General features: G+C 58.1%; 1 protein-coding gene across 3 annotated transcripts in view; it reads right to left on the bottom strand.

Moving 5' to 3' along the window:
- Window positions 1-13,975, bottom strand: part of LOC119105723 (protein spire homolog 1) — a 100,425-nt gene that overhangs the window by 63,260 nt on the left and 23,190 nt on the right. For all 3 annotated transcript variants that reach the window (XM_037229202.1, XM_037229203.1, XM_037229204.1), the window contains exon 3: window positions 4,754-4,871. In XM_037229202.1, the coding sequence (XP_037085097.1) occupies window positions 4,754-4,871 (118 nt within the window). The remainder of the gene's footprint in view (window positions 1-4,753; window positions 4,872-13,975) is intronic.

The raw sequence follows: 13,975 nt of genomic DNA, 5'->3' as shown, positions 1-13,975 counted from the left end.
GAGAGAGAGAGAGAGAGAGAGAGAGAGAGAGAGAGAGAGAGAGAGAGAGACAGAGAGAGAGAGAGAGAGAGAGAGAGAGAGAGAGAGAGAGAGAGAGAGAGAGAGAGAGAGAGAGAGAGAGAGAGAGAGAGAGAGAGAGAGAGAGAGAGAGAGAGAGAGAGAGAGAGAGAGAGAGATGTGAGCCTCCGAGGGAGGGAGAGAGGGAGAGAGCGGTCGAAGACGAAAACTGATATCACTGCATCTGCGGTTAGTGAGGCTTGATATGTCGTGAGAAGCATCGCGCCTGACATTCCGTGCTGTCACGGAAGCAATCCACCAAACTAGTTACCGCCGATGTGGCTGCCGTTCGTTGTCGCGTGTTACATCTAAACGTCTGAGATGGCTGGCAGTCGTAAAAGGACGCATTCCTCTACAGACCTACATCCACGGCAGGACATCTTCGCCGGAAGCCCCCTGCCCCTCCCCTCCCTCATCACACCCACCCGTCGAGACCGACCCGAGGCGGACACGACGGCGTTCCAGCTTCGCGGCACACTCTTTAACCAAGATAGAGATGGATCGCCGAGACAGACACTTTACGAGAAGCGCATGTCTTCAAATGATGAAGGATTGATGAGCCTCATACCCCAGACAGCTCCGCTCATCTCCCGGAGACGTTCCGGTGAGCGAACGGAACGGAACGGAACGGAACGGCGGCAGCGGCGTGCCGGCAACCGGTCTCATCCATTTAACAATTCACCGGAGAGTGATGCGCGCTGTTGTAATCACCACCGACGCAGATGAGGAGGTGATAAGGAGCTCCATCATTTTAGGACGGAGCATTTCCGGGAAAACATCCAGCCGAGGTATGCCCGACGCCTGCGGGGTCTCATGCCAGAGTCGTGCTCGCATTTCAATGCTCCAAGGCCGAACGCCCATTATTCCCCGTGCAAGGCTGCACTGGCCCGCATTGATCATCCATGGACGAGCGTGATTGGGAGCGAGGAGAGAGTGCTCGGAGCAGCCTCGCCCGATCTCACCCGCCCCCCCCCCCCCCCCCCCCACCCCCGCTTCCCGCATTAATCTCGCTGCTAAACAAGGGGCCGCTGTCCTGTTCTCGTTCCTCCCACCCCGAGCCGGCGTTGCCGACCGGCTGAGCACCCGACCCGACCCGATCCGACCCGACCCGACCCGACGCGGCGTGGTGCAGCTCGCGGTCTCCATACCGGGCCACTGGGACGGACCAGGCCCACCTGCAGAGCCGGGTCTCGGGCGCCGCCCCGGCACGCCGCTGCAGACGGCTCCATGGCATGCCGACAGCGGCGGCGGGGCAGCAGCGGCGGTGGCGGCGGTGGTCGGGGCGTGCTCCAGATACAGACAGCTGACGCCAGAGCGCGATCTCACCAGAACGCTCGCGGACGCCGAGTCGAGCCAAGCCCGTGCTGCGTTTGCTCGGGCGGATTTGCAAACGAGTGCTTCGCATAGTGGCAGAGGCTGGAAGGATTGGCTTCGAGCGGATGTCTTTTTGTTCATAAATGCGGCTGTATGTACCGTTAACCGATTTTAAAACAGAATGGCAATCGTTATAGGAAATGGAAATATTTTGTCATTGCGTGTTGGAGCGGCAACTGGACAGGAGAAGCTGTATGTATCCAATCTGGTGACATAATCCCTTTGAAAGGAAAGACGCACTGCTTTGCTACTAAAAAACACATGTTCGTCTCGTGAGGATGAAACCCGATGAAAGAAAACGTGCTTATACTCCGTGGGATGATGAAATAGGTGAAACTTGACAAAGAAGCCCTGCTCGTATTTCGAAACCTTAGCAACCCTTGCCAACTGCATGGATAAGATCCGATCCAACAAGCGATAATGAAGCGTACTCAGCGCAAAGGCTCATATCACCGTTGGGACCCTCCTCGTGAGACCAAACGAGCTGGACGGGTCAGGCGCCTGCTCTGCAAGCGCCGGGGCCTGGTCTGTCGGGCCGGGGCCTGCTCTGCCGGGACCGGGGCCTGCTCTGACGGGGTAGGCGCCTGCTCTGCCGGGACCGGGGCCTACTCTGACGGGGGCCGGGCGCCCGCTCTGTCGAGGCCAGGCGCCTGCTCTGCCGGGACCGGGGCCTACTCTGACGGGGGCCGGGCGCCTGCTCTGCCGGGACCGGGGCCTACTCTGACGGGGGCCGGGCGCCCGCTCTGTCGAGGCCAGGCGCCTGCTCTGCCGGGACCGGGAGCCTGCTCTGCCGGGGCAGGCGCCTGTTCTGCCGGGGTAGGCGCCTGCTCTGCCGGGTCGGGGCCTGCTCTGCCGGGGGCCGGGCGCCAGCTCTGCCGGGCCGGGGCCTGCTCTGCCGGGGGCCGGGCGCCCGCTCTGTCGGGCCGGGGCCTGCTCTGACCGGGGCCGGGCGCCCGCTCTGTCGGGGCCAGGCGCCTGCCCTGCTCTGCCGGGGCAGGCGCCTGTTCTGCCGGGGGCCGGGCGCCCGCTCTGTCGGGCCGGGGCCTGCTCTGACCGGGGCCGGGCGCCTGCTCTGCCGGGGCCGGGCGCCTGCCCTGCTCTGCCGGGGCAGGCGCCTGCCCTGCTCTGCCAGGGCAGGCGCCTGCTCTGCCGGGGCCGGGCGCCTGCTCTGTCGCGCTCGGCCTTCTCAGACGACCGCCCGGGACGGCCCGCTGAATAGGGCAGATCGTGATCAACAAGCCCCGGCGGCGGCCGCCGCGGCACGGCGCCAATCCGAGCAGCGTGGCGCTAACGGTGCGCGCCGCTGTCACCGAGACGTGCGTGACGCGTTAGCACGCGTGCACACGCCGCCCGCGCCCGTCGGCACGCGTTCTCGTTCGCCGGTCGTTTGAACCTAACGGTGCGACGCCGTGATGGAGCGCCGATGATCCGGCGGAGCGCGTCGGGACAGGTGTCGGGGGAGGGGGCGCCGTGGGACCGGAAGGCAACGTCGGGCGGGGATCCGCCGGTCCAGCGCCGGCTAATGACCCGTTCTGCGCCGGTATTGTAGTCGGACACGGCGATTTCCATTCGTTGGAATTGCAAAGCGTGCATTACGGGACGCACGATAAACAACGGAAGGGCGAGCCGCGGAGGAAGGGGAGGCAAACGGCGCCCGGACGCGTGCGTGGGCTTGCGCCTTGCTGTGCTTCACCGCTGTGACATGTCGTCACAGCGGTGAAGCATCTGATCGCGCGGTGGTAAACGACGGTCACAGCCCATCAGCTGGCGGTTTGACACCATCAGCCGGCGTCGGGGAGGTCAGGGCCGGTGACCCGATGTTGCAAGAGCTGATCGAGGCGGGCGCGTCGCGGACTCGCGCCGAAGAAGAAAAGAGAAAACCGCGCGGTAATTCGTAAACAGTGCCCCGGTAATGGCGTCACTGCGCGTAATATATGTAGATGGCGGCTGATCTGCATAATAATGGTTCTATATGTGCGGCAAGAAATATTTGACGGATAACGGCCGGAAGAGGGCCAAGCAGATGCAACCAGGCCGCTGGCCTGCGCGGTCCCGCGGAGCCACCGTCACAGGCAGGCGGCGCGGCGCCAGCTGATGGCGGCCGGGGCGGTCCCGCGGAGCCACCCTCACAGGCAGGCGGCGCGGCGCCAGCTGATGGCGGCCGGGGCGGTCCCGCGGAGCTACCCTCACAGGCAGGCGGCGCGTCATCGGGGCGGGCGCGTCGCCACTGACGCCCTGTCGTGGCATGCCAATAGGCGTGTGCGGACGGCTGTCTCGCAGGGAGCGACTCGGGGCGGCGTGGAGAGGCTGGCTCAGGTAGCGGTGAGACGGACGGTGAGGTGAGACGGACGGTGAGAAGGTGAGGCGGACGGCGAGAAGGTGAGACGGACGGTGAGAAGGTGAGACGGATGGTGAGAAGGTTAGACGGACGGTGAGGTCAAACGGACGGTGGGAAGGTCAGACGGACGACAAGAAGGTGAGACGGACGGTAAGAAGGTGAAACGAGCGGTGAGAAGCGTCGGCATCGGCTCTGGGTCAGACGTATGTCCTTCGCCGCATATCGTTGCATCAACAGCGGTATCGCACCGCGACTGTGCGAGTCATCGATATACGATCGCAAAGCCTTCGATCAGCATGGCACACGATGCAAATATTGCATGTGGGTTTTGCTTATCTCGGACCATATGAGACGTAGACGGGGGATCCTGCGTCACCGTCAAATAAAGCCAGCTGAGCCGCGATAGCACCCGAGGGCAGCCTGAAGGACGGCGATAGGCCAGCTCACGATTAAAGAGTGACATCCGGGTCACGATTAATCACGCCATATGACCAGTGCGAGACCACGTCCTGTGTCAGGAGGTTATTTTGAGACGGGCTAATTGAGGAGCTTTTATTCATATGCCAAATAACGATTCAAGGCCATGGAACTTATAAGATGCTAACGTTGATAACGTAGACGCTCAATAGCATTGTTATGACGAATTCTGACGGATCTGAAAACTTACAGGAAACCTTTGGTTTTGCACATGCAAGGGAAAGCAAGCATAATAAGCACACTACAGTGCTCACTTACAAATGCGTCCAAAACATAGAATTAGCTCCATTTGAGATACAGTTCACTGCATTTGAACCACATTACCACAACCAGATTAATAATCATGGCATCCATTGAGCACAAAAATAAGGAAACACTCCCCAACAACAGTTTTGTCTCTCCAACACTGGCCGTCGTAGGACACTGGAAGTTCATATCAGGCTCTGCTTCCCCTCCCCCTCCCTCCCCCGAGCAGCTGTCGGAACACCCCGTGCGCCGTCTTCTCACCTGATGACGTCATGGCGTCGATGAGGCCCTCCAGCGATGGGCTCAGCTGGCGCTCCTCGTCCGCCTTCATGCCGTAGTCGAGCGCGCGGAAGATGACCACGCCCAGCTCGTACACGATCTGCCGGAGAGAGGCGGTCGTCAGTCCTGAGGCGGCGACGGGCGGGCGGCGCCGGCCCTCCGCGGCCGGGGCCCGTCAGCGGCAGGCACAGGAGGTGCACGTCGTAAAACGCGGGTGCGCCGCGTCGGGGTCTTGAGCGAGCATTAGCGGAGATGGGTATCAGCCGGCGCGGCTGTGTGGAGCGCTGAGACGATTTTTTGGTCCGGTGACTGTGGCTGGACGGTAGAGATAATTCTTCTTTAGATGCCTATCACACGCATGTCAAGGACAGCATGTTTTCTGTAGGAGCGAACCCGTGGTCTGTGGGGGGCCATGGCCATTCTGTCAGGTCAGTGTGTTAACAGCACGTCGTGAAAAACATGTGTAGGACGGCTTGTGCTCGGTTTCGAGTGGACAAAGAACATGATGCGCATTTAACAGTTTGTAGCCGATACAATGAAACCAACGCCTTTCAAATTGGAATGAATCGGAGCTAATGCGAATTACAATCGAGTTATGGACGCACTGACGGGAATGGAAGGTGAATCAACACAAAAATCCGAAGCTGATCTCTTGATAAATACAAAAGAGCGTCACCCGGCTAAGATCGGTGCATCCACCATGGCCTTGAGGTAAGGACAACCCACAGACTGTCGAAGCACGCGGCGGTGATTGGCCACTCCCTTCCCCACACCACGGACGCGGGTGGAGCGTAGGAGGGGCGGCCTTCCCCACACCCACTGATCACCTGACGCGGGACAGCATACCGGCGAGAGGTGGGAGAACCGGGCACCAAATAAAAACGAGCAAAACCAGGAAATACTGCGCAAGCTGGGCTCCACTTATGTCGTGATTAGTTCGGAAGCGACCGATGCAAACCTCAGGCATTAAAATGTTTTGAAATTGCTCGCAAACTGGCAGCTGGCACTTGATTGTGGCGTATGGGGTAAAAACAATGACTTTGATTGCCCTCTTTAAAAATGATGGCTATCGAATGCATTGCATGATTGGTGTGACACCCAGATAATGCGAATACGTAGAAGACCAGAATGTAGAATACCAGAAACAGGTGGATAATAAAGCCAAACCTCCCCGAGACACCCACGCGCCGAGCCCGTTTCGTTCCGCATGTCTAAGCAGCCCACGAACAGCCCTCATCTGGGAGCTGTCGCAGCCTGGCGGGTTCCATTACTGCGGAGACAGGCGGTGCCGTTTTTCGGTCGAACAGTCGCTCAATGGCGGAGGCGCGCCGTCGACGAGCCGACGGGCGACCGCGAACATGACCCGTCCGCACCGCCGGCGGCTGCTCTCAGCGTACGCGCACCTCTTACGTGAGTATTCCACGTTTGAATGCGGTTTTGAATTGAAACAGCATTTTGAAGTCCGTTCGGTGCAGTTCACAGCCCTACCTTCTTCAGATTCAAATATTTCTAGTTTGTGAGTTACACGCCCGCAAATATGTTCAGACTATTTCGTGCAGGGTTTTTCAAGGCCATTCAGGCATACATGACGCCATAGCAACGTCATTCAAACCCCGTCACCCCATGCGCCATGCGGCGTTCAAGGCCAGGACGAACATTCTCGTCGAGCTGTCCAGATGCGACGTCCGTGAACACGATTCCCGAGTAAAGCGGACGTCAATTGGCTCTCAATCAATGTTGGGGCAAGCTGCGCAATTTCCAACCACGGAAGTCATTTGGATTACAGCCCATCATTTCAGGGCTGTGGGATGAAGGAAAATGGATAGCGGTGAAGCAGAACTGCACGCGCCATTTTTGTCTAGAGAAGCCAAACTCTCACGGCGTACCGGGACAAGGCTTTCGTACCCGGTACGCCGTGAATTTTTCGACCTTCGCGGCTTGTCAAGTGGTCTCAGAAGCTCCATTGGTAGCGTGCCGAATCCGTAGTCGAAAGGTTGTGTGTTCAAAGTTCTAGAACTTTTATACCAGTGCCCCATGGAATATGCTAAATTGTTTGCGATCAACAAATGGATGCCGCCAGTGTAACGTAGTGTAAACCTCCTCGAGAGTTTGCTACAAAAAGTTTGGACGCAACAATCATCAAAATTTTTAATACATTCTCTATGGTAACCCTGCGCCACACTGCCTCCAGTCAACGGCTGCCAAACACTTAGTACAAACTATAAATCTGGCCTACATTGCACAAATAGGGTATTTCTAGTTTAATACTACAGTTTTTGCACTGAGCTTCGTTTTACCTGGCATCTTAACACTGAGTCGAGGTTCCCCTTTAGGGGGCCACTCAGCCCAATCTTGGCTGGCGAATGCAGCCTGTCCTGACAAGCGGGACGTCGCGAGGATGCAGGATGAAGCATGGAAGAGGGTAAGGGATGCCGATGAATTCAACCACGAATCACGTTTTGTGCTACAAAATATAAGGAGTTCGACATAACTGGAAATATTAAGCAAGTAAGACTTGTAATCGGACAAGTTAAGAATAGCGCCATAACCCAGCATGTGAATGCCAGTTAACTTCTTAAACTCGCGGATAAATGCGTAATAACACTACAAGAAAGATTTAAAACACGAGCACACAAGACAATTTGGCTCAGCGAACACTTTCAGCACCGCTCTGTCATTTCACGAACGTGTTCTGAAACACTGCAAGTGAGTGAAAGGATGACAATTTCGCACGGCTAGTTTGACATAACCCCACCGTCATAAAAATGTTTCATAACACAGCCAAACAGTGACGTATGGAGGAGCATATTTACTAAATGGTGAAATTGTGTTGTCTCGAACAATATTTTCCACTTAAAGTACACCATTAGCTCTGAGTGAGCTTTTTATCATATGGCTCATATGGTTCATGGTTCCTTCAGTATCTACGAACATGGAACATTCCATTTAACAGTGCAGCGATCAGCGGGACTGCGCCGTTCTCAGAGCTCGTCCAGCGCTCGGCTCCGCGAATCCCAGCCGTGGTGCCGTGGGGCTGGCCGTCAGCTGATCGAACCACGCACGGACAGCGTGGCTCGGTCGAAGGTCGCCGCATTGCGCGAGGTCATTGGCGCTCGTCGCTGCCATGGATCTTGTAATGAGGCGATTCATCGCGCGTAAGCTCGTGCGTGACTTCCAAGCGAGCACTTCAAGACAAATCGCTAATATGTTCCAGTGTGTGTTAGGCGTTTCATAATCAGTCCCACGCACGCACGACCATTGTCTCGCTTTCAGGGGCGGTCGTTTCCAGATCACTTATCTAAAAACGCGCGGCCCACCCGAAGGCCAAATTATTACATTATCCAGCGCTTTCATCCGGTGCAAAACCAACCGTCTCCTAAAAAAGCACGCTTGCAGGCAATCGACGGGACCTGGCAAGGACGGACAAGGTCGCGGGGGCGGGGGTGGGGGCAAGGGCGGCGCGAGATATCTCGGGCACGTTATCCGTGGGACATCGACAGCGGCGTTGACTGACTGGCGGCGCCGCGGAGCGCGCAGCCCTCCGGACTTTGCACCGATCGGAGCCCCTGGGCACGCCGTCAAGTCCGCCGACGATGGACTTCCGGGAGCGCGGGCTGCTGAGTTTTGAAGTTCATGACTGACAAATTGCAATCGCGTGGATGATGATGCAGACGCTGATGTGTGCCTTTGCTGGAGTGCAACGCGCGGCACTATTCATAAGTTCTTCATATCTGAAATGTACCGATTTTACGCCGCATTCCCCGCCGACGCGCAACATCCGCTGTCGCTTCATGTCCATGACCGCCCCAAAGCGGCGCGGTGGTTTGCGTTGTTGCCACTTCCCCCAAAGGCCCATGCTGTAAGCCTCCATGTCCAATCTCTATCCGGGCCTGTCCAGATCGGCGCCAATTGGTCCCCGAGGTCACAGGCCGTTTCCTCGTCACGAGGTGATGCTTGGCCGACCAAGCGGCCGCGTACAAAAGTCACTAGTGACGGCGCGTGCAGCACGCCACGTGCAGCGCATTGCACGGCAGGAGGCTTGGGCTGGGCATGCACAGTGAAAGCGGGTAACGCGCTCTGCGGGGCCGAGGGGAGCGGCTTCAGCGACTCGGACCGGTCAGAGAAAACCGGTCAGCTGGGTACGTGCGGCCTCAGTGCACAGCATGCAGCCACCTCGCACACGCCCATCTTTTACATTGCTGGGCGTCAGCACCAACGAGAGGACAAGAATGATGAGATATTGCAAGCCACGTGACGGCAAGACTAGTGAAACAATGAGTCCCACTGTCCCTGTCTCCATACTTAATCGATGTGATTCAAATCTAGCCTGCCAACAGCACACATCAGGCGGACCCCGGACCCGAGCTTTAGCTGTGGATCGTCCGTCATCAGACCAGATCCGAAGGCGGCAGGATGTTTACGGCGGGAAAAGCCGTCGTCTGCCACACGCCACAGAAAACTATGGCCATTACATCCGGTGCGTACAGGCACTGGAGACAGGGACAAAGAGCGGCCATCCGTGTGAAAAAGGAGCCCTCTCTCGTGGGCAAGTGTAAACGCTGAGTCACCGCGCGCAGTACGCGGTAGGGACAGAGATTCCCACGATGACACTGCCGTCTGCCAAGTGCCATCCCCCGGCCCCCTCTGGGCATGCGCAGGTGGTCTGGTCACACCGTTCCCAAGCACTGGAGGAGGCAAACGACTAGAAGCCACGCAAGCCCGGGGCGTTTCTCAGGAATCGCACCAACGGACAAATCGCCTTCACTAGGAATGGCCGCCACGGCCTGACTCCACTTTCCGGAGTACTCGAACGGGTGACGCCAGTCAGAATCAGGTGACCCTGCTGAGTCCTGCATTGCCACCAGGACGCCTCCCCCCCCCTCCAGGACCCCGTCGCATCCCAATCATGCAATCACCTGTCAGGCAGCCGGTGACCTCTGCCCCACAGCCGGTCGGCGGACAGTTTGCTGACCGTGACAAAGCCCCTCCCCCTAACGACCGCCCCCCCGACACGTCATGCGTGTCCATCGGGGCGCGAGACGCGTGTACGCAGCGACAGGCGCATGTAAAATGAGCGCGTGTGGTGGTGGTGATGGTGGGGTCCTGACACGGGCTCAGCGGTGCGAGGCAGCGCGGTTGCGGGGGGGGGGGGATTAAAATAAGCGTGGCACGCCCTGACGAGAGGTCAAAACAGACACGTTTTCCGGGCGGCGGAACAAAATGTATGCTTTGAATAGACGGGAACTGTCAAGAGGGGTGCCGATCATTGATTAAGCGAACGTATTGCACACTACGGCAGCAAATACCGGTCAGTGAAACAACAGGAGCTGTTTTTCCAGCCTCAGGAACAGCCGAGTAGGCGCGCCAGCAGGCGAACTAAACGCATGCATCGTCCGAGGGAAGGGTACTGATGCATCGTTTCTGGGGACACCCGATCGCATGCCGTTCCCCGCCGATATGTGGAGGCACAACCTTGCGGAGAGCCCCAACACCTCAGGGGGAGCCACAACCTTGCGGAGAGCCCCAACACAACGACAAGCTCACAGGCGGCCCACCAGACATTCGCCGCTGGGGCGCGAGGTCGTGGTGTCACCGACCGGGTCAGGGGCCGGGCGGGCGGACCGGGCGACCCTCCGCCCGCGCCCGCGCCCGCCACCCCGCGGCCACAGTAATGGCGGCGCGGTGTCATCGGAGGCTCGGCGACCCAATTCGGGTCGGGCGGCGGCGGTTACCGGACCCGCGACCGACCCGGCCGCTGGCGCTGAGTCACCGCCACCGGGCCGGGCGACCGGGAGATGCCCAGTTGCGTGCCCGAAAGGTGAAGCAGGCGCGGTAGAGGTGTGAGATGCGTGTGAAGCGGCTGAGGGCGGGGGGGGGGGGGGAGCTGCGCGCGATATTTTGAAAAGGTTGCGCACAAATTTCGAGGCGGTTTTGCGATGACCGCGGGTCATTGCCTGAGGTGCTTGAGGTCAATGTCGTTTGGGTGTTCGTGATGATTTCGAAAGGATTACGTGCTCAGGATATGGACTGAGAAATCTGAAGCTACGCAAGAGCATTGAGCTCAGATTATGAGATGAGATTGGCAGGTGATTGTGTGGTAATCTTCATTTGATCGTGCGCGATTACAGGGCGGCTATGACGTCTGAGGTGAAGGTGACACGCTCGTGACTGTGAAGTGATTGTGAGTTCGCTGCGGCGTGATTGAGGGGTGACGGGTTGCCAAAATGGAACGGCCTTGCATGATGTGGAAATCATTGAATACGAACGCACCCACTTGAGACGGATGCTCCGGCAGAGCGCAGACAACGATGCACTGCACCACACAGCGCGCAAATAATGGCGCATAATCCACTGTGTGCATGGAGGTCTGTCCGTCAACCCAGACACCTGATTGCGCTAACATAAATGCCTGCATCACTGAACCATTGGCAACGTGTGCTATGTGTGTTAAAACAGGAATACAATCAGAAGAAACAGTGAGTACCCCTTTTCGTGGAAGTTGACCCTATGGAGATACATGGCAGGACTTTGCTGAAGGGAGGGCAGTGATCCCTTTTTTAGGTCCCTCCATTGGGGACGTCTCCACGTCCCTGAAGGCCACATCAGCCGGATCAGGTCCCAAAGCTCCTCTGCACCGAAGAATGCTTGCCTGGTATAAAGGCAGACACAGATACTTGACCACAATCGCTTATTGGTGAAACTGAACGCAGTTAACAATGATAATGCGGCGCAAAAAAAAAATGAAGCTTGCCTTGCCCGACATGACGAAGCATGCCAAAGCTTCAAACGCCAGTCAGACTTCAACTCGTCATAGCTTGCGGGTATGTCCCAACCGCGGTTGCGTGAGACGGTCGCGCGGTCAGGTCAAAACCGTCACAAACCATTGGAGAAAGGTGCCTCCTCTCCGGCAGCAAGAGGGTCTTTGTTTAGACGAGGTTCCGCCGGACTGGAGCGTTCGAGTACGGTCCAGACGTGAGTGGCCACGATAAGTCGAAGAACGGCAGTCGCTCGAGGGCCCGTCAGAGGCAGACTGGAGGACTGGAGACTGGAGGCCGGACTGGACTGGACTGGTCACGGCTGCGTACAGGAGGACGTCGGCAGCTGACACTGCAGCAGCACTGGAAGACATACATCCCACATTTCGCTTTCTCAGAGCGGTAAAATCTCATCACACGAGCCGGAAACATCCGTGCATCTCACTGAGCTCGAAATGAGATGCTTCCTTGCACAGGGTCTGTCTCAAGAGCTGTTGGTAGTTCAGCTCCTTAAAGCCCACCACGCAAAAGGAACTTCATCGAACGGAATCCAACAGCAGGTGTGGTTGATTATTTGGGATTTGACGCTGCAATTTTATAATCAATGTCGTGTCTCATCATTTGACAGCACCACATGCTGTCATACAAAATACACGCATTTTTCGTTCCGAGTGCGCATTCGTCTCATATCGCAGGTATGCGGCACAAATATTCAATTTGCGACAACAATGACGGACACATTCCAAAACGCATCCATTAGTCCTATCGGCAGTGCAATGATCCAACAACTCGACCCGCAGCTCCCCTCACTTCGCACATCAACGCGCAGTTCCACCTTTGGCCTTTCACTGCGGAAGGATCGCTTCAGCTAAATAAGCACCTCTCCACCCCGCTGATCCACCCAGTGCGGCAGCTGTGCGGTCGACAGCTGCGAGGCGCCTCCGATGCCGCGAAGCTGCGAGGCGCCACTGCCGTCCGGCGGCGGAGAGCGTTGTACCCTCGATCACATAATGGCCTGGTCCGTCCAAACATGCCTCGCGTGCCCTGCGGTCCCGGATACTGGGTCACGCCGACAAACTGGCCATCATTACATAAAGTCATTAACCATAATCGAATTATTATCGATTACAGAGGCCAAAGACCAGCCTCGGGAGAAAACGCGTGTGTTTTAGTCGGGACGTATCCGGCTCCGGCCAGCGGGATAAACGGTCTCCCGCACCGCAGCCAGGGAGCATTCAATGACCCGGTTGAATAAATCGCTGCGGCGCTTAAGTGACCACCTGCGCTCCTTTTTGTTCCGTGGCTTAACCTCATGCGAACGGCCTGCTATGTTAGGACGAGGTTACAGGCCGATTACATCTGTCATTTTGACCAGCCCTGGCGGTCGGTCGGGTAAAAAGAAATCCTCCGCAAGTCCCCAAGGTGGGAATGCCCCGCAGTAGAGCGAGGTCTCGCCCGACAGCGTGGCACCTGCATGCCGCTATCAGGACCGCAGAGTAAGAGAGGCGGGGGAGGGAAGGAAAGGCTGTTTATTTCGCTAGTGTCGGGACTGACAACCCGGCTTGACAAAAACAGTTTCACCGAGTGGATCTACCGGCTCAGATCGGTGGCGACTTTGCTCACTGACTTGAACGCCACATGTAATCATGACAACGACAGGTCGGTTAGTTAGATTCCCAGGCCCCAACACCAGACTCCCAGCGGACCAGCGGTCTCTCCCGCTTCAATGCCCTACTCGCCAGGCCACAACGGACTCATCTCAGCCAGGACTCGGCCCTCACATCGGAGTCCACGGTCCACGTCAGACCATCCACTTGACCGCTGGAGAACCCCGGACACAGCCGGCCCTGTGTCCTAACGTCTCACCAGACCGCCGGACGTTCCCACCCAAGAGCCGTGTCTGCCCAGCCGGTGCGCCGGGAGGAGCCGCCGCTCGTTACCACCGGACCACTCCGCCGACCGGAACTCTCGGCGGGTGGCTCGGTCCGCGCCCGGGTCGTAAAACGCGGCCGCGCGCGCACCCGCAGCGCCCAGGGGCACCTCCCGCTGCGCAGAGACTGCGAGACAAATCGGACCGAGCACGGGAGGCCAGTGGCTCCGGCCCGGCTGGCAGGCGCGCCCAGGATGGCAGCAGCCGCCAGCGTCCGTGCGTCAGTGACGAATGGCGCACCGACGAGCTGGGCCCCCACGGCGACTGGGGTACGACAGCCGCATAAGTGTAGCAGGACTGGGTTCAGCTACTGAGCCTGGCTGAACGCTTGGCGCTTCGGTGACGCAAGGGCGGATTGTTGATACGTGGGGGAAGGGGGAGGGGCGAGGAACACCATCGAACGTCCCGCGCCCGGTCTGCCGCGTTTGGCAGCGACCTTGCAGCGGCACGCAGCGGCAGGTCATGGTCGGGTCCGCAAAAAGGTAAGCCGAGCTCGGCGCATGCCACCGTAGCTAGAAA

This window comes from Pollicipes pollicipes, unplaced genomic scaffold, assembly GCF_011947565.3.
Source record: "Pollicipes pollicipes isolate AB1234 unplaced genomic scaffold, Ppol_2.1 Scaffold_6138;HRSCAF=7277_pilon_pilon_pilon, whole genome shotgun sequence".
Classification (NCBI taxonomy): Eukaryota; Metazoa; Arthropoda; class Thecostraca; order Pollicipedomorpha; family Pollicipedidae; genus Pollicipes; species Pollicipes pollicipes.
The sequence above is the reverse complement of the archived record's forward strand: the minus strand, read 5'-3'. Positions and strand labels throughout refer to the sequence as shown.